Raw genomic sequence first — 23,742 nt, 5'->3', positions numbered from 1 at the left:
AACCGTAATCATCGTTATAATCGATGTTTACAAGTTGCAGCGTCAGTCATGCAAATATCATCTCACAACACTGCACATCCGCGATACACTCCGAGGTGTGTGTGCAGATTAAGATGTATTCAGCCAATCGACGAGTGATTATGCGTGTGAACGAAAACCGGAGAAAACCCACAACATTCTAGGTGGCAACAATCTCCCCGATACCGATGGAGACAAGTCCGCATTTTGCCGGACTGAATGATGAGCCAGGCGATGGCACCACGCGTCTCGGCGAGGCAGCAACACTCCATCCCTGACAGACGGAACAAGTCCAGATGTTCACTCTTCCGCCGTCTCCTGGCAAGCCAGGGGGTACGCACCTCGACTTCCACGGGAAGGGAGTCGGTGTGATCCACCAACCCTCGCTGCCTCCACCATGCTGGCTCACAGGCCACGTGGTGTAAAGCCACGCAGTTGGTGTGCTACCGACTTTCACTCGAAGGCACCACACAAGGTCTATGTTCTGTTGATCTACTGAGATGAAATAGGAGTTGACAAAGCAGCCCATAACTTTTGCACACCCGAGATTGTGCAGTAAACATTCAATTTGACGAAACATTGTGTACAGGTACATAAGAGTGTTTCTTGGATCAGTTATACACTCATTTACCTCATTATCATTAAGTAGCCTTTTACAAAAAACATGCCACACCAACACAAGCAATGCCATCCCAGTGTTGTGTGGAAGTAAACAAGTGTTTATTGTGCAGGTACACTTTCCAATGTAGTTTACTACAGTTTATCCTAAATCTAAAGACACCAAGATATGAAACATCCTTTTATATGCAAAATAATCCACAGATTGGCTAATATCTAATATACAGTATATATTACCTATCCATACAGAGCTCTCTTAATTCACATTCAATGAAAACTATATTCTCAATCGACCTTCAAACTCACGTTCAATCAATTATATCTCACAACTTAATTTTGTACCTATAAAGACATTCAAAGATCAGACAACAATCAGAACAGACCTCCTGCATTTCAGCAATTAAATACATTTCAGAATAAGCTGTAGCACGGCACAACACTTCTCGAAGTGTCGAGTAATTTTTGCGATCATAAACGATACGATTCAGTTAAGCGCCGCGCTCCTGCTTGTGAGCTACCCGTCGCTACACCACAGGGAAGGGAGTCAAATCTAAAATGTAGGGCAGTCCTCGGGCTACGAACCTAATTCGTTCCCGAGACCCGTTCGTAAGTCGAACGGTTCGTACGTCGCAACACAAAAACGCACTCGATTTAAAATTCCCATACGGTCAGTGTTATGAAATGTTCAACAAAAAGGAATAATTGTTACACTCATAATTAGGAATATTGTACATTTACATGTAACACTGTTACAAAAAACTGTTTAGTAAATAAAACATAAAAGTAGCAAGTGCTGTAAGCGAGCAGCGCCTATGAAGGCCGGCACGATACACGAGGGGATGGGTGGCCAGCCCCACGCCCGACCGCCTTTGTCTCCCCAGTGGCGATGTTTACACACCACACCAGGTACTCATTTGAGGCCGAGTCGACCTAGGGGAGGCCCAGGTCCCATTCAGATAATCGTCACTGGTGTTGATCCTGGGCGGGAATTAAACTTTGGCCGCCAGCCTTGACAGTCTGTAGGAGCAGTGCTGTGAGCGAGGAGCACCGACAAAGGCCGGTAACAACACACGACGCGGTGTGGCCAAAACCACGCCCGGCCGCCTTTGTCTCCCCAGTGGCGATGTTTACACACCGCACCAGGCTAGGTACTGGTGGTGGCCGTGAACAATAAGCGCGCTAACCGCTACACTACCGCTCCCCACACACTCAGTTTCACACACATGCACGCACTCCCATGGCAAGGCCGACTCATTACATCTCGCGGAGGGTTCCCGCTCTGAACAAAATAGTTCCACGGTTCAGCTTACAATTGTGAGTTCGCGTTGTAAGTAAATTTTTTTTTTATATTTCATGGAAGCTGGTTCGTAAGTACGTGTTCATAAGTCGGGAGTTCGTAAGTCGAGGACTGCCTGTATGGAAACATAACAATGGAAGAAAGGAGAAAGAATGGGAAATAAGATTAAAAGGATTCGAAAATAATGTAACAGGAGCAAAGAGTGAGGAGAGATGAAGATGGGGAAGACGAGGCTACGGAAGGGCCCCTCGAGGGTGGTGCTGCGTAGAGCGGTGTGTGTGTTCACAGTGGGCGGTTAGAAGTGGGGGTGGCCACGTAGAAGTGACGTGAGTTACGGGAGACTTGAGCTGATCGAGACAGATGAACTAATCTGTTACTGGATGCAGGCGAAGCTACGTGGCTCTGCTAGTGCACATACAATACAATTTGTTTCAGCATAACAAACAGTAAAACATATATAGGAATCCCTCGCTATACATAATGATTTCCTGGGAAATGCTACTAAACTCCAAATTACTTAAATCAAACTTATGTTTCATAGATGTATTAAAATCAGGGGTTGTGTTACTAACCAATATTTCTGGAAAAACAAAATGTGACTAAATGTCATGAAGTGTACACAAATGCATTTGATCATTAGTTGCCATACATTCTAACTAGTACTAAAGACAAATACTTGGATAACACTTACGAGAGATTATTTAAGAGCTTGCTGATCGACACCTCTTGGGGTGAGACGTGGTGGAGTTGCGCAGACAAAGGGGCAGGATCACGTGCCCCTTCATCTGACGATGAAGCTGGAGCAGTGTGCACCAGAGGAAGCCGGCTCTCTCCTCTGGTCTCTTCTGGCTTGATTGCAGAACGCTTAAAAAAATCTGTCCAAAGACAGCTGGACAGAATGTTTCTTCTTCTGCTATGGGTACGGCTCCTCGTTGCAGTGGATGCCACTGGTTAATGCCCTGTTAGCTTAAGCGTTGCGTTCTCTATTCGGCTCATCCTCTCTAAAGATGTCCATTGCTGCTTCCAATTGAATAAAAGCCTCTTGACAATCTTCTTCAAGTGAATATCCGTGGTGGTTGAGATGGTGGAGGTATCGTTTCATTGGCCTCTTCCTCAGCTCGTTGTTCCAGATCTTCATTTCATAGCTCCTCAGCAACTCCAGCACATTGTCCAACTCCTCCACACCATCAAGTCCACAGCTTCCCTCTGCCATGTGAAAGAAACTCCTTTCACATGGCGGAGGGATGTTCAGTGGTATGCGCTACACACAGTGTGGTATTACATCGAAGAATGGTGCGTTTTCACCGCACGCATTGAGTAAAAAAAAAAATGTGCAAAATTATTGCGCAATTTGCGAAACATTACTCTTCAGGAAATGTGTTCCCTCATTAATCGTCAACGTATATGCAAAACAGCATATAATGCTGCAACTTATAGCGGGGTATTCCTGTACGGGAAATAAGCAGCAGGGAAATCAATGAGCATTTAAAAGATAGGCTACACCGAGTCACAAATAGTAAGCAAACAAGAAATCTGTCTCGATATTAAACTCAGTTCACTATTTGTCCAATGGCCTATGGGTTTTCCACACCAATGTTCCACCGGATATATTTCTTGACACAAGCCAACTCTGGATCAGTTTCGACTTTTTGTGTCACCAGTAATGTGAGGCCTGTTAAATCAAGGGCCGCTGGGGTTCCAAGTGTCATAGCGAGAGATCTTCACGGTGAAGCCCCATCACGCCGAGTGTGCCGGAGTTTGTCTGTTGCAACCAAATCAGCCGAAGAGAAATGTAGTTTCACTTGGAGAGACGGACTGCCGTGCTCACCGTGACCCTTTGTGACAATGAACAATGTAGTTTGTTTAAACAATTAATACATATGGTTACATGAAGCAGGAACGTGACACCTTCGAGCAAGCTGTAGATCATATGAATATGAAATTTGTTCTCAGTGTCCTCGAAAAAAATAAAACGATATATGACTGCAAGATAAACCATTAACGTATGCTAAGTGTACATTCCAGAGTCATACATTCTACCCCATACAATTTATTTTGCACTCCTATCGTTTGTTGTATTGTTTGTTGTTGTTACTTGCTGACCCACTCCTAATGGACATCTGTGAAAAAAGAGCTTCATAGCCCATCGGATTTGCTCCAGGATAAATACATTTTCTGATAAGAATTCTGATTTAGACAATTAGCATGTACAATGACTATGGATGCATGTGGATGACACCACCATAATATTTGCAGTGTTCAATATTTCGAATTTTTTTGCTATGTAATTCCCAAGAATGTATTGACTTTCAACTGACCACAATCTGTAAACCTTAAATATTAAATGTCAATGCATATTGGCAAAACTTCTTTCCGTTAATGAGTAATTACGTGCAGCATTTGTTGACTTGTTCAGCGGTTGTGGAATCATATTAATTCAGCCCCTCTACAGTTCAATCACTATGAGATTGGACACGTGACTCCAATCACAAATGAATCATTATGTGTCATGGAGAATGTTCATGCTAAATAAAGCCTCCCTTCCATATTTGTTTTTCCACATAAAAAAAAGTATTCTTTAACACATCCTATCAGTCAAACGGCCTTTTGGGAGTGAAATTTATCAGCAACAGCATTGGTTCAATTCAAGCAAACTCTGGATTGATTTTGATATTGAATGTCTCATTTGCAGAGACAGGCTTAATTCAATGCTGGTGAACTGACAGATGTTCATAGGCAAGGGACGCTTCTATGAAGATAGGTCCTCATTCTATACAAAACTACACCAGTTAAATGTTCTGTGGCAGGGGCTAGAGTCTCCCTATAGGATGACCACAGTTGACTACACCACTCACTGGTACATCCTAGCCTCACGGTATGGGTGGTTTTGCCACTGGTTGCTTGCCGTGTGGAGCCAAAATCAAACCAAGGCATCAGAATCCGTTTAGGGTCTAAGCAAGGCCAGGAGCGGGCCGAATGACACATTCACTACGCGTGACGTCAGTCAGTACACCGAGGTCACGGCGTCAGCACGTCGGCCACACGCGTCTCAACTTGTTCACCACGTGTGTGGCATTAAAGCGGCACGGCTCAGCCTCTACAGTGGATAAAACAACCCGGCCAGCAGAGCCGTTGGCTAGCCGTGGCTCTGGCGCAGCTCGATCGTGCGGAGGAGAAGGGGCATTAAGAGAGCTCGGTGACCGGGGTGACTGGATCGGTATCGGCGGAGGGCGAGGCGGCGTAGTGCGGTGGCGACTCCAGGTTGACGTAGGCGACACGCAGCGTGATGTAGTGGTCGCCCATGAGGCACGACTGCAGCAGCTCCAGGCGGCTCACGAGCTCAGGGAAGTCCGGCCGATCCCCGGCGGTCGGCCCCCAGCAGTCCAGCATGAGCACGTACCTACAAAGATAAACCAGTTAAAATAATCGTCACTGGTGTTGGCCGTGAGCAGGAATCGAACCCGGGACGCCGGATTCATAGCGCAGCACGCTAACCGCTACACTTCCGCTCCCCACTTAAGCGCACACAACAACCGCCATTCGCCACTAAGTGGCGGTGACGTCACCACGACGCTTGTGCCAGGCTATGTGCACGTTGAGGCCACGTGAAGTGTCGAACGCCCGCTGGCAGGAGGTCACGGGACAGACCCAGGTGCCACGGGTCGACTGACTGGGATGACTGGCTGATGCACCACCTGTGCCCCCTACTGTGCCAACTTGCTGTGCTTTAGCCACTCGGCGCTCCGCTCGTTGTTGTGAGCGTCCCTCCTCCGCCCTCCGTTGTTGTTGGAGGGCGACTGCCTCCAACTGGCCAGTAGCGTCCTTCACGAGCCTCCTCCACAGAGGCCGATCCTGACACTGGTGGCACCAGTCATCGGCAAGTCCACTCAGCTCCACATCCTCCTGTACCACATCACTCCATCTCTTCTCTAGCCCGTGTCGCGCCCATTTAGCCCCCTCGATCCGGCCGAACAAAAGCAGTTTAGGCATGCAGTGACTGGGCATGCGGGCTACATGGCCCAGCCAATACAGCCTTGCCTGCCGGAGGAGCTCACCGATGGGACTTTGTACAGATCTTTCAAGGATTTGTGAGCTCCTCACACAATCCAGCCTGGTTAAACCCAGGATGGATCGTAGCCAGGCCAGCCTAAATGTTTTTAACCGGCGAAGATGTTCCATTAGGGGGGTCCACGTTTCGCAAGCGTAGAGAAGGGAGGGAATGACTGGCCGAGAAGACCTGAAACTTCGTGCTGAGTGACAGACCAGGTAGCTTCCACGCAGCGTTACGCAAATAATGAAAATATAACGCCGCTCGACTGATTCGGAGTGAGACCTCTGCTGTCAAACCAGAACCGGTCATGAGCACACTGCCCAGGTATTGCAAACTCCCCACTCTCTCCACAACTGCCCCATCACCAATTGGGAGTTGTGGGGGTGGAGTGTCCGATGGTACAAAATACCCAGGCAGGTGCTTAGTTTTGGCGGGGCTAATGGTAAGGCCCCACCTCTTAGTGGAAAACTCCAGGTTCAGCAGCAACGGCTCCAACTTCTCCTCTGAATGAGCGGCAATTACCAGATCATCGGCATACATAACGTGGTTGACCAATAGGGAACCATCCCATCATGAAGGTCCTTAATGATCGTGAGCAGAGGATCAGGGACTCCGAAAGCACAAAGAATAACCCAGAGCCCAGGCCTACTGAAGGTATCATAGGCCTTGACCAGGTCAAGGCCTATGAGCCCGGCATCCCTCACACAGACAGCCATACGGATTGATAGCGGGGGCGTACGTGGGCTAGCGCGGTGGGGATAGTACCACACCCACCCACCTTTGTCTCTCCCCGCGTGTACGTCTGTGTTGAGACGTGTGTGTGTATTGAGATGTGTGTGTGTGTTCAGACTCGCGTGTGTGCGTATATGTGTGTGTTGAGACGCGTGTACGTCTGTGTTGAGGCACGTGTGTGGGTGTATGTGTTTGTACAGGCGAGTGTGTATGTGTGCGTGTACGTCTGTGTTGAGTCGTGCGTGTGCGTGTGTGCGTTGAGGCACGTGTGCGAGTGCGTATGTGTTTGTAGAGGCGCGTGTGTGTGTGTTCGTGTACGTCTGTGTTGAGTCGTGCGTGTGTATGTGTGCGCGTGTGCGCTGTGCGTACAGCTCGTCGGGGCAGTACTCGGGCTGGGGCAGCCGGCGGCCCTGGCGCAGGAAGCGCGCCATGTCGAACGGGTCCACGTCGGGGTAGGGCGGCGCCCCCCGGGTCTGCAGCTCCCACAGCAGAACGCCAAACGACCACTGCGAGGACAACAAAGACAACGATCTCTCGTGCAGCCTTGGCAGACTGTTGGGGCGAGCGCCATTGGCGAGCACCTCTGAAGGCGGCACGGCGCACGAGGGGGTGGCCGGCCAGCACCACGCCCGACCGCCTTTGTCTCCCCAGTGGCGACAGGGACACACCGCACCAGGTACTCATTTGAGGCTGAGTTGACCTCGGGATCACGTGTATATGTACGCACACCGCAGGTCACAACAACCCACCCACCCACACACTCGAGTGTGTGTCGAGATGTGTTTGTGTTTTGAGACGCGGGTGTATGTGTACTATATGCACGTGTGTACAGTATATTCATACACATGTGTGTGTAAATGATGCATATTTGTGCATGTAAAGTTGTCATGCTTTAAACGTTATCTGAATCCCATGTGACATTTTCTAACCTTCTTGCTCAGTTTAACAAATAGTTTTGCAGAGACCATTAATTAAACTGCAAGTATTACATCATTATTGCATCACTCATTATAGCAGCAACCTTTTTCAACGTTTAACATAGTTTAATTGTTTCGCGTCTGACGTTTCGCCCCACGCGCTAGGTAAGCCCTGGGCATGTGGAGCAATGATCAGACATCGTCCGGAACTCATGGCAACTAAACCGAAAACACAATGGCGAGCATTGACAATCTTCAAGTGAAATTGATAAACATGTAATGCATTTTTTTTCCATTAACACTGGGTTTCGTTGCCAATCTTAACATGATTTTTGGGTTAGGCACTGTAACGAACTCGCCAAACTCGTGTTGTGAAGATGCTTGATGCAGTTGCAATCGAAGCGTCATATTTAATTAAAAAATGTTTAACTTACGAGACCGTTGACGACGATAAAAATAAATAATTACAGAGGGCCGGAAAATTGCACATTTCTGGCAGCTGGCGAGATGCAACATTGACAATTGGCGCTTTATAATGGCGATAAAATTGCAACGGTTAACTTGTGTCGGGTGGAGGAGGGTTTCACGGCACAAATTCGGCCAGTTCATTACGAGGCCGAAGCCCAACCAAAGCGTTGTGAATTAATTTTCCCATCCGAAAGTCACTCACCACATCCGACTTGGTGGTGAACCTCTGCGTCTGCAGGCTCTCCAGCGCGATCCACTTGATGGGCAGCTTGGCCCGCTGGTGGTTGCGGATGCTGTAGTACTCCTTGTTGTAGATGTCCCTCGCCAGCCCGAAATCGGCTACCTTCACCGTGTAGCTCTCGTCCAGCCTGCGGGCCGGGTGGGCGCGACAGCCGACGCACACGTCAACCAAGTCACTGTGCAGTGTAACACGGCCACACGGCCAGTTCTTTAGCGCTGGTGGCTGAGGCAAGGCTGAGAGCATTGTACGACCGTGCAATGTTTCCTCCATCCGTGTAGAGGACTTGGTCCACCAGACACTGACTGTTTAGCCTCAACCACCACACTGCAGGTCACATCATCCTCGCTCACCCACTCACTATCCACCCACCCACCTACTCACCTACCCACCCACCTATTTGCTTAACCAGGTGGGTGGGTGATTTTAACCACAAATCCCTGCAACAAGCGCTGAACACGCTACCGCCGGATCACATCACCAGCGTTTGCGCATTCGTTCGTGTTTGACTGGGTGCCATATCCATATACATATCACAAAAAGGTCCAAAATCCAACAACCATGAAGGGTCTTACAAGTAGAATGCACAGATTTTGTTCTTAAAGGGAAAATAAAACATGTGACGGCTCCTCCCAAACGTGCCAACTCTACCGCCGAGAAAGACAAGGCCAGAGGCACCGGCGTGCAAATCGCACCGCCTCAGAGTTCCCCTCCGAGTTGCGCGCCGTCCGAACTCGGGACGCGCGTCGCCGCTCCGCCATCGTCACGGGGACAGAATCGTGGAACTGTGAAGGAAATATTTTTGAAAAAACCACAAGTGGCAGTATCGCTGTGTGCGCAAACCCACATGCAGTTCCTGGCAGCCAGGTCTCTGTGCACGAACTTCCTACTGGCCAGGTACTCCATGCCCCGAGCCACTTGCAGCCCAAACCCGATCAGGTCCTTAACCGTGGGATTCTGTTCGTAGGAAGGCAAACACAACCCACAAATAATAATATTAATTATAATAAGTGCAATTACACGGCGCTTGCTGAAATAATTGCCTCGGCATCTGAAAGCGACTTACGTCACATCTCATACAAACATTCGAAGGGCACCCCCGGTGGCAGCTGTCCCCGTGCGGCAGAAGGTGACTCGGAGCCTGGCCTGCGAGCAAGCATTAGTCTGCCAGTGGGGTGGTGGGGGGGCGACGTGCTGCCTGTTTCCCAAGCGAGTCACTCGCAAGTGATTTTTCTACTTTGGACCGTGACGTCGGCACACAACGGCGGACTACGCATTTCAAATGACAGCGTCAATCACGGGTTCTTTAACGTCCAGCAGACGGCGTGTGGTATTCTACAGCTTGTCCCACCGGAGTAGTATCTAGGATGGCCTGCCAGATTCGAATCACGAACCTCTGAAACGAGTGGTGAACGTGCTGCCGCTGGACCACGATAACAAATTGGGTTTCATAAATAAAAGTGAATTCTCACTGAAAACGAACGTGGGTCGACAGGCCTCTCCTGGTTACAACCCAAAGCTCGTGGTGGAAATTCCACATTTTTTTCCCCCACTGGCTCAAAAGGGATTTCTATTTTGATATCTTCGCTCCGATTGCTATTTGGTTGGTTTTAAACTGGTTTCCATTTATATTCTTGGTTCTTTCGGTAAAGTCACATAGAAGGGAAATAATAAAATTCTTCTACGTGACTTTACCGAAAGAACCAAGAATATGAATCCCTGCGGTCACGAAAGCTTTAAATCGAAATTTGGTTTCTATTTGTTTCACTGTTTTATTTGGTTTTTATGTTTTCGCTTTAGTCAATTTGGTGACCCAGGTCAGTTCAATCTTGCAACTTAAGGCTCTATCCTGGTCTCTTGAGTTCTCACCCGGTTAAACATTTTTTACCGAACTTTAAAAGCTCGTGAGGACACAGCCTAGAGGAGACCGACGCTGAGGCACCCACGTGCGTCTCCTGCCGCAGGAAGTGCCCCAGGTCTCCGTGCTTCATGTAGGGCAGCACCACGAGCGGAGTTCCGTGTAGCGGCATGCAGATGCCGAGCAGAGACAAGACGTTCTCGTGCTGGAAGTTCTTCATGAGCAGACCCTCCCTCAGGAACTGCTCCACCTCCTCAACGTCCGTGATTCCTGTTGGCCCAATAAAAATCGTCATCAATATCATCGTCGGCAACGTCAATATCATCGTCGGCAACGTCAACATCGTCAACAACATCGTCAATATCGTCAACAACATCGTCAACAACCACCACACTGCAAGTCACAACATTAAGTGCGATCGTTATCAGCGTCGCCATCGCCAACGCCGTCGTCAACGCCGCCACCAGTGGGAACCACGCGAGTGCTATCGTTGGTGCGCACCGTGACCGCTACCGTCACGAGTCACAAGACTCTCAAAGTGGCATTGTCAGTGACGGGTACGTGGATGGGAGAACACGCAAATCCCGGATATGCAGATTCCACAACAGATATCACAAACGGAGTCACCAGTAACACGATCGTTGTAATGTTTTTATTGCTATACTCCTTACCATGATGGGCATCCTTAAAACAATATTCTGATTAGTGCTGGACAATTGCTAATGTAATTTGTAACTTTCCTCCTTACTCATCAATCGATAGTTCAATTTCAATGTGCAATTGTATTGAGGGACTGTGTGTTGTCTTGCTGTTGTCTTGCTGTTGATTCCCTGCGTTGTCCAAACTTGGGAATTGGTATGCTTATGCAATTTCAACTTATATACTTTATTTATTTTATCTATTTCTTAATTTTCTTTCCTTTCCTATACGTTGCACTGCTATTGTGTGTTTGTATTGTTTGTTGTTGTAACTTTCTGACCTGTCCCTGTTGGAAATTTGTGAAAAAGAGCTGCCTAGCCCAGCAGATTTCTCTAGAATAAATAAAGATTTTGATTCTGACATTAACATCGTCATCAATCATCAGAATCAATTAATGAAGACCATCAATATGATCACATTCATAATCGTGATCAATGGCACACCCATCATCAATCCACCATCATCAGTCTAATCAACTCAATATCCCCACAGCATCACCATTACCACCACCACCAAAACCATCTCAATAACATTCATCGACACCGTCATCATCATTAGCATCGGTGAAATAATCATCATGACTATCAATGCAATCATCATCACCATCAATGCTCGTCATCTTTAATCATCAATCATCCTCACCACAATCACAACCGCTGACCTCACAGCTGCCTATGACAAACCTGGAATGCACGGGGGTCACCCAACTGAGCGCTATCCGGGCAGGCTCAAGCCTGCTTAGCTTACGAGACGTGACGAGAGCACAGATGTGGTCATGGGTGCAAGCCGACTACATTTGGATGCTCGCCTACGTGGAGGCGGGCGCAGCGAGTGTGAACGCTCACTCACTGCTCAGGCACTTGACGGCGCAGCGCACCGTGTGGCCCGCGTTTTTGGTGAGCACCCCGCGGTACACACAGCCAAAGTGACCTGGAGCACAAGGGGCACGGGAGCACGGCCTCCGTGTTAAACAACAATGACGACGGCAACTTGTCACGAGCCACCATCGCACTGCGTCCGCTCACCCTCGTAGGCCGAGAACGGTTCAAAGGTGCAAGGTGGAACCACAAACGAGCCGGGAAAGCGGCGGCCAGGAAGAGAGCCGTCACCAACAATTGCCCAAGCTTTGCGGTCCTCAATATATAATGGTGTTATTGGTTTTACGAGTGGGAGGAGACAAAAGCACCTGGAGAAAACCCACAGCGCGTCAGCACACTTTATCACGTCCGCATGATACCGCATATAGTTTTTATAAACCTGTTGATCGGATAAGAGAAATATAAAGCACAAGAATACAGTCTTATTAGAGTAATGCCTACTACAAGGCAGCTGAGTAGCGGGTCCGGAAATAGAGCGAAAAATTCATCTCTACCACCGACGCTGTGGGTATCGCCCAGTAACGCTGCGGGCAGAGCAGGAGCCCTCACCGCATGACACTGTGGGCGTGAGGCGTGCTGCGCTACCTTTCCCGATCATCTTGTCCACCTGCAGGTGTCCCTCCAGGATGAGCAGGTGCTTGACCTCTAGGAGGAGGTCGCCGTCCAGGCACGCGTGCTGCTCGCGCGGCTCCGTGCCGGACCCCTCCGCGGCGAGCGCCCTCGGCTGCGGGGGCAGCGGGCGGCACGGGACGGAGCCCTGGCCGTCGTCGCCGTCCGAGTCGACGGTCCTGTCCGGCGCGTAGAGCGGCGACGTCGCGGAGCCCGGGAAGCACGGCAGCCCGGCGGGGCCCGCGTCTCCCCCGCCGCGCAGCGCCGCGTAGACGTTGTCGTGCGCGAACGAGCGGCGCTGGGCGGCTCCCGGCGCCGCGTCGACCCGCGGGGCCGGGGGTCGCACGGAGGGACGCGGCCGCCCGGGCTCCAGGAGCGCACCGAGCCGTGTGCCGGGCTCTGCCGCCGCCGCGCCAAAGCGCGGCCTCGGCTTTCCACCGCCTGTCGCCGACCGCGAGCTCCGTTAGTTTGCCCTGCGGCGGCGACCTCGCACCTCGGCGATTGCAACGACGATCGCGACGAACGCAAACGAATATGCCGCGATGATCGCGATGGACGGTGGAGATGACGACGGTGGCGGCGGCAATCGACGACGTTGTTGATGCTGATCACGACGATGAGGCCTACCAACGACGCCCCTCTTCTTTAGCAGCAGCCACAGCAGCACGAGGCATCCCAGCAGCAGCACGGTGACCGCCAGAGAGCCGGTCAGCCAGAGCACGGTGTTGGGGACCGGCTCTGCCAGCAGCAGCCACCCCGGCTCCAGACGCAAGTTCCCCACACGCACCTGCACTCGCACACGAGGCCAACGGGACTGCTGGACACCCTCGAAGCAGAATTTTTATTTCAACCTAAAACGCGCCGCCGCCGCACCACGCGATAGTCACCGACTCTGGAAGAGAGAGCGGGAGGACGACTCTGCGGCGGAGGTGCCACAAGGAGCCACAGACAATCGCGGGAAGGCGGCCAGGCGATGAGCCGCGAACAACAATTGCCCAAGATCTGCGGTCCTCTATGTATATAAATGTTTGCAGCCAAGAAAGGAGTGTTTACGCGTGGGAAGAGACCAGAGCACCAGGAGAAAATGCACGCATGCGAGGAAGCAACACTCTTTCCCATATAAACGGAACGGGCGAAGTCCACATTTTTGCTATACCGCCAGGGTATAGCGCCTCAAAGCACACGGGAAGGGAGTGTCACAACAGTGCTGGGCTGCAGGCCACGTGCAACGTAGCCACCACTTTCCGCGTTCCCTCACGAGGGATATTCAACGTTTAATATTTTATCCATAAGAGGTTTTTTGGGATAGATAAATATGAATATGTCGTTAAATCTACCACCACCTGACAGCCAATTACTAAGGTTTGTCACGTAAACAAAACATACCAGTTCTTTACGAGTACAGCACACAAGTGTGTTGGAGAGTAAACCCACAACGTTTACAATTCGAGTACGGCGTTTCGCCGGTAATTACCAGCAGCATCATCAGACGACAGCCAGAGTTGGGGAGAAATCCTCCAGCTTCGGTGTTAGAGGGATAAATGTGATGTCATCACTTGTGAGCCAATCGGGTGCGAAGGCCGGGGGGGGGGGGAGGTTAATGTTGCATATAAATTACAATGGATATCCATTTACCGGTTGGGTTATTTAGTGGGTAATCAACATACATTAGGCATGCACATTATGCATGCCTGTATATTCTGCCATTTTTGGGTGCAAGAAATCGCAATACCTGTTGTCTGCTCAAAGTTAATCACCATCCACGTATGGTGACCTGTATAGGCATGGAGTTAAAACCCAAAAACCTCTATAATGGATAATATCGATCGCGAAAACCTAAATAGTTTAATAATGAAAAGATGCCGGGGACAGTGTGAGGCGTAAGAATAAGGATTTTAATTTGTTTGTTGCTTTGATGGCAGGTCTCCAGGCACTGCAAAGTGCAGTCAGAAAAACGCGGCACCTAGGTATGGTACGTCCCCACAACTGTGATGTATTATTATTTATATTAATGCTCAGTGAAAGTGTCTCTCTGCTAAAGTGAATGTAACGGAATGCTCTTTTAGTGGCCGTGAGCCAGTGGTGCAAGTTCCACATTGCCATGACAGGTGCGAATCTATCAGCAAGACGTTCACTCGTGGTGAATAAATATCAACGACGGCCTCTCCACGCGATCGCCATCGTTCACGGTCTCCCAAAGCCACGATCCATATCGCCCCCCATACTCGGGCTCACTTTGTCACTCCCGTCTCCCCGGTGATCGTCCCCACTGGTGCTACTTCAGCTGCCAGTCTCGGACACCGACCGCCGCCATCCCTTCGAGCGACGTGCCCCAGTCAGGGCCCCCTGGCTCCCCGTCTCGTTCATCGCCACAGCACGTCTCTAACGTACGTCCCCCTTCTCGTCTCTCGTCGTTCCGAGCGTGCATCTCTCCACGCTTTTTCTCTTTAGTCGGTGACTGTGTTTGTAATTCGTATATCATGGCACATTGATCTCATGGACCATCACGCAAACTCGGGTCATCCTCGCAGCGGCTTTTAGCTAACCATCGAACAAAGAGGATCGCCGCATCGCGCTCTTTCAGACGAGCTTCTGAAGCCGTCCAGAAAGCTCGACCTTCCGATATCAGGAAGCCACTGGAGCCATGCACTTTTAAATCATCTGTATTGAAAACTTATTTCTTTAGAACTGCTTTTTGTATGTAGCATGTTGTCCTTCCCCCGCATCTCTGATTAGCACGGTTGGCTACGTACGTACCAACGTACACGTACATTTGTACATCGCTCTCATTAACGAGTCCAGCTTGTCAATAACGCTTCCAACCTGACGCCGCTCGCCTCTCTGCGTCACCGTTCTCAACCCCGGACCGCGAGCGGGCACCTGTACGGCGAGGCCCTGGGGGCCCGAGCGGAGCCCCGGCGGGACCGTGCAGTTGATGAAGTTGGCCGATAGGCGCACGTCGGTGCAGGCATGGCCGCCCAGGCTCACCGCCACCTCCTCGCTCGTGGCCGACAGGTTCAGGTTCTGGCCCTGCATGAGAAGGAGAACAACGCGACAATGGCTGCCGTCTAAAACTCAACAGATCCACCGGGAAGGGGGGAGGAGGCTGCCTACCCCTATTTCTATTTATCACAGAAAATATGTTTAATGTTTTCTTTTTCTAACGAATGTAAGGAATGTAAGGCCTTTAATAAACAGCTTGACATTTTGTGGGACCGCCCCAGAGCTCGCACCGCCGCATTGGATCCCAAGATTTAGTTCCGCGATATCCGCTTCCGTTCTCTAGCGTTAAGGGTTGTGGGGAATATAAGTAACGCAATAAATATGCAGACAACGCGCCCCCTTCCTCTATACGGCTTCTTCCACGTAACTTGCATTCTCCGCAACGACGCTCATGATTTATTTCGGGCTATGTAACAACGCGATGGAAGCAACCGGAAAGAGTGGAAGACCTAACAGAGAATGGCTTGACGACGACAGAAGAAATTGTTGCCGCATGGATCGTGATGGTGATGACGATGATATAACAACGTGGCGGTGGCTCGCCTTCCCACCACGTGGTAGCCGTGTCGCTGCCCACCTCCAGGCTCAGCGTGCGGACGCCGCTCCACATCCGCAGCAGCCTCCGGCCGGCGGCGTCATCGTCGTCGCGGAAGGCGGCGAGCGCCGGGTCGGCCACGTAGGAGAAAGGGAAGGCCCGCGGGTCGCCCATCGCCAGCGACACGGTGGCCGTGGCCGGCAGGCGGCGCGGCTTGCCCGCGGCGCTGCCGTTCGGCGTTAGCGGCGGTGCGATGCAGGTCATGACGTCGCCGTGCGCCGTCGCCTCGCAGGCCTGGGGGGATGGGGGGGGGGGGGGAAACGAAGATCTGGGTGACGCGGGAGGCGGGACGGAAGGCGCCATACGTGGGGACGTGAACAGAGAGGGTGACGGCAGGGGGAGGCGTGACGGCGGTGAGTCTGCGGCAGAAGGGACGAGTTGCAAGTGATCTCTTTATTGTTGGACCCGGGGGGAGACCCGAGAGGTCATTTGCAGTCGAACCGTGAAGTCAACAAACATTTTTACGGTCCAGGAACATAATAAATCGTATATATGGATCAGAAAAAAGTTTTGCTGGCTGGTGGGCAGGCGAATGAGTCGGGTTTGTGCGTCGCGCTGATGTCACACCTCCCCCACACCAATCCCCCCACCCCCCCCACACTGGGTACTCCAGTTTCCTTCCACTTGTATAATAAACACACCCTTCATTAATTGGCTGAAAACATCTTAAAATAAACACCAAATGCAGAACCCTCCAGAACAAGAGTCATATGACTCTGTTGGATAAATAACAATTATTTTATATAATTATGAAATGTAATTATTTGTATAATTATTAATAGCCAGGACATACAGACCTAAAATTAAAAACCTCCCCAACCATCGTCCTTACCACCACCCTTCAAACATTTCATGAACCACCTCCTGCTCAGGGCACAGCGGATAGATCACAGCTGATAACGATGATGCTGTTGCTGTCGCCGATTCTCACCGCTCTCAGAAGCTCGTCCGTGTCGAGGTGCACGACCAACTCGGGGCTCTCCACCGAGTCCAGGTTCACTCCCCGCACAGTGAGGACTCTCCCACCGCTGCCATCGCATTCACGCAGAGGGAGACAGAGCTCGCGAGACGAACGCGAGACGACAGCCCCCACCATGCAGCCACGGTGGCTAGGAGATGTTAACTCCCTCTCCTGGCATGCAGGAAGTCGTGGGTTCAATCCCGACCCTGATGCCTGCTGTATATTTGGAGTTTGCATGTTTTCTCTCCCAATGATTGCGTGTGGGTAGAGAATTTGGCTGCAATACATTTCCACGTGATAAGCCACTTCTTTGAGCAATACCTTGCCGCTAGATCGCTTCTAGAAACAATCTATATAGTTCAGTGGACATAACCTGGTAACATAAAAAATATATATATTTTAGTTTAGCCACCCTGGTGCCACATAGTTGGGGCTGAGATACGGGCTGTATTGTGGGGAGAGTGAGTGGTGCTAATGTTAGCGTAAGGACCGATGGCCGATTGCATACAACCATACAACCACCTTCTCTGGAAGTGTCTATTCACAGGCCATGTGCTGCGTCACCGTGTGCCGCGCAAGGATAGCCGTCACCGGGAGGGGGTCCTCGATCGGTCGCGGGACGTTCATTATTGTTAACGTTGTTTATAGAGTGGAATTTATATTTTAATAAATAAAAACTTGCAGGACCGTGCATCCCACGCGCCCTGCCCGCCACCGCGCGGCATCGCCGTTAGGTAGCTGCCGTGACGTTCAACGCATTGGGGGCACGTGGGGGAGCAGCGGCGCAGAGTTACAAACTTCCCACGGGGGGGGGGGGGAGATGGAGGGGTAAGGGGTGGCTGTCCCAAAATGTCGAGCTTTTTAAATAGGGCTCCCCCACATTCTTAGGACCTAAGTTGATAATGACATTAATTCATGATGAAGGTCACCCTGATTTCTTTCGCGAAAAAATATCAGTTGTTAAGTCTCAATGAGTGGGAGCGCCACTGCCCCCATCAGCCCCCTCCCCCGACTCGTGGCCCTCCTGGACAGCCACTTCACAGTGGAGTTAATGTGGTGTGTGAGGTGTGCAGGGTGTATATGGTGTGTGTGGTGTGCGTGGTGTGTGTGGTGTGCGTGGTGTTCGTGGTGTGCGTGGTGTGCGTGGTGTGCGTGGTGTGAGTGGTGTGAGTGGTGTGAGTGGTGTGCGTGGTGTGTGATGTGCATGGTGTGTGGTGTGCGTGGTGTGTGTGGTGTGCGTGGTGTGTGTGGTGTGCTTGGTCAGTGTGGTGTGCGCGGTGTGTGTGGTGTGTGTGCGGTGTGTGGTGTGTGTGGTGTGTGTGGTGTGCGTGGTGTGCGTGGTGTGCGTGGTGAGTGTGGTGTGTGTGGTGTGTGTGGTGTGTGTGGTGTGCGGGGTGTGTGTGGTGTGTGGTGTGCGTGTGGTGTGCGGTGTGCGTGGTGTGCGTGGTGTGTGGTGTGTGTGGTGTGCTCGTGGTGTGTGGGGTGTGTGTGGTGTGTGTAGTGTGCGTGGTGTGCGGGGTGTGCAGTGTGCTCGTGGTGTGTGTGGAGTGTGTGGTGTACGTGGTGTGTCGAGTGCGTGGTGTGTGTGGTATGCGTGGAGTGTGTGGTGTGTGTGGTGTGTGTGGTGTGTATGTTATGCGGCGCGGTGCGTGGCGAGGCACCTGGCGGCGCTCACGGAGGGCTCCAGGGCCAGCGCCACGGGGTCCGGCGCGTACTTGAAGGAGGCGCCGTTAGGCATCGTGCGCGTCGCCCCGTCGATCTTCAGCGTCACCTCGTGTCCCACCGGGACGCCCGCCACGGCCGCCTCCGGCGGCGTCACGCACTCCAGCAGCTCGGAGCTCACCCTGCCCACGGCACGCGGCACGGAACGACGGGCTTGCAACCGGCGTGGCGTCGGAACACGAGCGCGGGCACGGACCGTGCGGTTTACTCGGCACGGGGCGGCGAGGAGACACCGTCTCCTTCGCCTGACATGCAGGTTGCGTGGGTTCGATCCCGGACCCTGACGATGCCTATTGCGTATCTGGAGTGCGCGTATTCTCTCTCTCTCCTCTTGGTGGCCGAGGGATTTTCTTTCTGTGTTCCTTCGGATTTTCCCCGTTCACGTTTAGAAACAACACGAGCTTAGATTATTCGGCTGCAACTATAAATTCCCACATCTGATGATATAAGCAACTTTGATGAGCTATCATAATGTGTGGCCAGGTCACCTTTGAACAAGAGCTAATATCTCAGCGGGCTCTTACCTGGTAAATAAAATAGTATAGTTTGGAAACCTTCCTGAATCCCCGCCTTCTCTCCCGGCTGACTGACCGCGTTATTCTGTCCCCAATCTCCACACGTGCGACGAGCCTGCGGCATCTTCAGGTCGGTGTTATCACCCTTTGCCAACAGAAGGACAGACGAGGCATCCCTCTCCATGGCAACACGTTCTACCGTGTCCTACATTTAAACTAAATAAGTGATCAAATAAATAATTGGACAATTCATCTCCTTTCCAAATCCACCCCTCCGCCCAGTCAAATAAAAGTAAATATTCACAGATCCCATCAACCACACGGCCTTCTGAGAGTGCATCATCTCAGCAGCATTGATTCAATACAAGCGGAACTCTGGAGCGCCACGATGGCAAGATGTTAACAACCTCACTTCGTATGCAGGCGGCCGTGGGTTCGATCCCGACGCTGACGCCTGCTGTATATTTGGAGTTTGCATGTCTCTCTCCCCGTGGTCGCGTGGATTTTTATCTGGGTCATCAAGTTTTTCCCTCCACATTTAGAATCAACATGCTTTTACAGTATTTGGCTGCTATAAATGTCCACGTGATAAGTTACTACGTTGAGCTATCATTTGTGGCCAGGTGGCTCCTGCAAAAGAGATACATAGCTCAGTGGCCTTAACTGGCAATATAAAAATTTGTTTTATTGTTGAACCAGTTTCGACATTCAGTGCCACATCAGCACTCAGGCTCGCTCGAATCAATGATGGCGAACTACCAGGGGGCTCGCTCATCCTGTTGCTTATATTCTCCAGGACGCAGCTCGCGACAGCCCTGCGCTCGACAGGCCCGGCGTGCGTTACCGCGTCAGCTTGCAGCTGCTGCCCGTGCTGCCCAGAAGCAGCTGCCTCCGCGTGCCACTGTCGAGGTGTCGCCCCCGCACGGTGACACGGGTGCCCCCCGAAATGGGCCCATGCAAGGGTTTCACCTCCAGTAGCACCGGGTTCTGTGCCACACGCAACAAAGACAAAGATTCACCCCTGCCCGTATAGCCTTCAACGGACCGTTGGGGCAAGTGCCGTTAAGCGAGCACCTATGAAGGCCGGCATGTCCTCGAAGGGGTGGTGTGGCGAGCACCATTTCCGGCCACCTTCGTCTCTCCATGCTTAAGCACCACACTCGGTACTCATGTAAAGCAGACTTGGCTTAAAGGAACCCCAGGACCTGTTCAGATCTCACTTTCCACTGATGATTTTCATTTCACGAACCACATGCATCCACAAATACAAAGACCCCCCCCCCGTATAGCCTTTAACAGAATGTCGGGGCAAGTGCTGCAGGCCAACGTGACATTCAAAGGGGTGGTGTGGCTGGCGCCACGCACGGCCGCCTACGTCTCGCCAGTGCTGATGTTTATACACCGCACTAGGTACTCATTTAAGGTGTAAAAAAACATCGGGAAGGCCTAGAACCGGATCAGAAATTCATCACCGATGTTGGTTGGCTGTGAGCGGGAATCGATCTTGGGTCACTGGGTTCGATTATACACACGCACACAAAGTTGGTCACGTGTGTTATTATGGAGGTGGTGGAAGTGATAATGATGGTGCCAATGCTGCTGCTACTGAAAATGACGATGATGATGATGTGTTTGATACGCAGAAATGCTTCATATCCAACACTCGAGTTTGTAAAGATGAGCGTGGTGAGTGAGCGGGTGGGCGAGTGAGTGGCTGGGCGAGTATGTTGTGGCCTGCAGTGTGGTGGTTGAACACAGTGTGATGGACGAGACTAAACAGTCAGTGTCGAGTGGACCGAGGAGAAAACACTGCACGGTCGTACAATGCTCTCAGCCTTGCCTCAGCCACCAGCTCCACAGAACTGGCGGTGTGACCGTGTTACACCGTGGAGAGGTTCGCTCACCACAAACTGCAAACCGGAGATGGTGGCCACGCCCTGCTCGGTGAACCGCGCGGCCTGGCTGGTACCCGGCGCCAACTCGTTCACAAACACGTGGATCACCTGGGGCGTCTCCGGACGACCGACAAACGCCTCCAGCCGACAGCACAACCTGCAACACGATCGCAAGGGACCCGCAGTCGCAAGGGACGCGCGGACACACGGACGCACATTCAGCCTCGTGGTCCGCCCGCCTGTGGCGGAACAGTCGGCGAGCGCCTATTAAGGACGACGCAGCACACAAAGGGGGCGGTGCGGAGAGCGGCGCCGTACCCGTGTGAATGTGCACAGCCACCTTTTGTCAATCCACGACTGGAAGACGGCCTCCCTGTGAAGTGCGGGTCGTGGCGGTCACACCGCACGGAAAACAGTGACACAAAGACAAAGATCCCCTGTGTAGCCTTTAACAGACTATTGGGGCAAGTCGGTGGGTGGCCAGCACCACGCCCAGCTACCTTGGTCTTCCCAGTGCAGACGTTTACACGCTGTACCAGGGTACTCTTTTAAGGCTAAGTCGACCTAGGGGAGGCCGAGGATTCAAATATTCACCACCGTTATTGGTCGTGAGTGGGAATCAAACTTGGGTCACCGGTTTCGTAGCGGCAGTGCCACCGCCCCCCACACATATGCACGGATGACACAGACAGTACACAAACACATACCATAACACAGAAGCACAAAATGACACACACTAACGCACAACAACATTATGACGATGGTGGCGGATGAAGAAAGACGAGGATGTTGACAATGACCGCACAGTGTTCGCTCGCTCTCACAGAGAGAGAGAGAACGACTCAGAGGCACGAGGTGGAACCATGGACAACAAAGTTGGAAATACAACAGTGGCAGTCACGCGAGATTGTTCCCCAAGCTCTACGGTCCTCTGCATAGCGAGGTGTTATTAGCCAATTAACGAGCATTCACATGTGGCGCCCCAGGAGAAGACCTATGCGTGTGAGGGGGCAGCAAAAGGAGATGAGTCCACATTGTGCTGCACCACATTCTCCTGGCGAGCTCGGGTATGGCACCTCCTCAATGCCCACGGGAAAGGAATTTCCCGATGTTTGCGTAATCCACCAACCCTCGCTGTCTCCACAGTGCTGGGCGAAGGGCAGCGCCGTGGAACTTACCCACCACTGCTCGGCTGACAATTGATAGTGGTGTGATGATTATAGTCGTGGTGATAGTGGTGATGATGATGATGGTGGTGATGATGATAATGCTGATGACAACGGTGGTAGTGCTGATGACGGTGGTTGTTATCTGAATGTGATGATAATGATGGTCATGAAGGTGATGATGCCAAAGGTGGTGGTGGTGTTAGTGACGATGATGGTGATGACGATGGTGATGCTGCTGATGATGATATTGGGGCTGATGACGATGATGTTCATGATAATGATGCTTATGATGACGATGCCGCTGACGACGACAGTGACGATGATGTTGCTGCCTCCGTGAGCCTCACGTGGTCTCGTTGCTGTGCGTGGGCAGCACCAGGCAGCCCGTGCCCCCGACGCGGACCGTGAACGTCCCTGCGAGCTCCACCGGTGACCGCAGGTGTCTCCCGCACAGCGTCAGCTCCGTGCCGCCCTCCAGCACCGCGCGCTCGGGGTGGAACTATGCGCACAAAGACAAAGGTCCCCCAATCACCGAGATAACCTTCAGAGACTGTTGGGGGCGAGTGTCGTTGGCAAGCACAGACGAAGGCCGTCGCGGCACGCGGGAGGGCGGCGCGGCCGCCTTCGTCCCACCGCTGACGGCGTTTGTACGCGGAACCGTGTGGGCATTTCATGTTGAGTTGACCTGGGGGGAGGCGCAGGACGGGAGGTGGCCGGGTGGCTCAGATCCTGCGTTCGAGACGGAGAGTCAGTGCCGTGAATATAATGAGGGTAGTGAACCATAGTTACAAACGGACTCTGAACCATAACAGAGGTTTTTTTGGGTTAGATCGCGACCGGGGGGTCAAGGATCCCCAGCGGCGAGCGAGAGCGGCGGAGGCAAGAGAAAGATGGGGTGGTGGGGGGGCAGGTGGCGGATTGAGATGGCGCCACCCGGTCGGGTGCGCACGCGGACGTTCCGGCGCGCGGCAACTTGGGACAACGCGACGAAGGTCGCGACACCAATTAGGTGACGGGAAACCTTTAATATGGCCGGTTGCATTCCAGGAGCCAGATCGACGGTGCCGCTAGTCCCGAGAGCACGGATTGTCCGAAGGCAGTAGGGGGACGGTGGGGGGGGGGGGTCCTAGCGGAGCGCTTCCTCGCCGGCCTGCGATCGCTCGCCCGGAACAAGACGAGCAGAGACTGCCAAGTTCGGGGCCGAAACCCGGCCTCTCGATTCGCACCGACGGAAACGCGCTCCGGAGACGGCGACGGAACAATGGGGGGAGGGGCGCTGCCGTCGCTCCGGACGACTCCCGCGGGACGCGCCGAGCGGGACGCGCCGAGCGGGACGCGCCACGGTGCGCCGAGGAGGCCAGCAATGAGCAGCGCTGCCGAAGGCATAATGGGTGAGAAGAGCTCGCTTAGATTTGAGGTCTCCGCAGCCCAGATCAAAACTGAGGTATCGCCGGTATTCGCGTGCCACTTCGGGCGAGACTTCAGCACCGGTTGATTAT

The 23,742-nt window shown here is 52.2% G+C and overlaps 1 protein-coding gene across 3 annotated transcripts in view; it reads right to left on the bottom strand.

Annotated features, from left to right (window-relative positions):
• Nucleotides 1-722: 722 nt before the first annotated feature.
• The window catches only part of LOC144947213 (hepatocyte growth factor receptor-like), a 52,200-nt gene continuing 29,180 nt past the window's right edge, over nucleotides 723-23,742 (bottom strand). For all 3 annotated transcript variants that reach the window (XM_078876405.1, XM_078876406.1, XM_078876407.1), the window contains exons 6-20: nucleotides 22,591-22,742; nucleotides 21,084-21,231; nucleotides 20,024-20,166; nucleotides 18,604-18,786; nucleotides 16,913-17,009; nucleotides 15,964-16,215; nucleotides 15,264-15,413; nucleotides 13,011-13,170; nucleotides 12,360-12,824; nucleotides 11,746-11,826; nucleotides 10,286-10,467; nucleotides 9,187-9,296; nucleotides 8,304-8,469; nucleotides 7,086-7,222; nucleotides 723-5,333 (exon numbers count right to left, since the gene is read on the bottom strand). In XM_078876405.1, coding sequence (XP_078732531.1) covers nucleotides 5,117-5,333; nucleotides 7,086-7,222; nucleotides 8,304-8,469; nucleotides 9,187-9,296; nucleotides 10,286-10,467; nucleotides 11,746-11,826; nucleotides 12,360-12,824; nucleotides 13,011-13,170; nucleotides 15,264-15,413; nucleotides 15,964-16,215; nucleotides 16,913-17,009; nucleotides 18,604-18,786; nucleotides 20,024-20,166; nucleotides 21,084-21,231; nucleotides 22,591-22,742 — 2,643 coding nt within the window. In that variant the 3' untranslated portion in view covers nucleotides 723-5,116. The remainder of the gene's footprint in view (nucleotides 5,334-7,085; nucleotides 7,223-8,303; nucleotides 8,470-9,186; nucleotides 9,297-10,285; nucleotides 10,468-11,745; nucleotides 11,827-12,359; nucleotides 12,825-13,010; nucleotides 13,171-15,263; nucleotides 15,414-15,963; nucleotides 16,216-16,912; nucleotides 17,010-18,603; nucleotides 18,787-20,023; nucleotides 20,167-21,083; nucleotides 21,232-22,590; nucleotides 22,743-23,742) is intronic.

The sequence above is a fragment of the Lampetra fluviatilis genome, chromosome 44, assembly GCF_964198595.1.
Source record: "Lampetra fluviatilis chromosome 44, kcLamFluv1.1, whole genome shotgun sequence".
Classification (NCBI taxonomy): Eukaryota; Metazoa; Chordata; class Hyperoartia; order Petromyzontiformes; family Petromyzontidae; genus Lampetra; species Lampetra fluviatilis.
The sequence above is the reverse complement of the archived record's forward strand: the minus strand, read 5'-3'. Positions and strand labels throughout refer to the sequence as shown.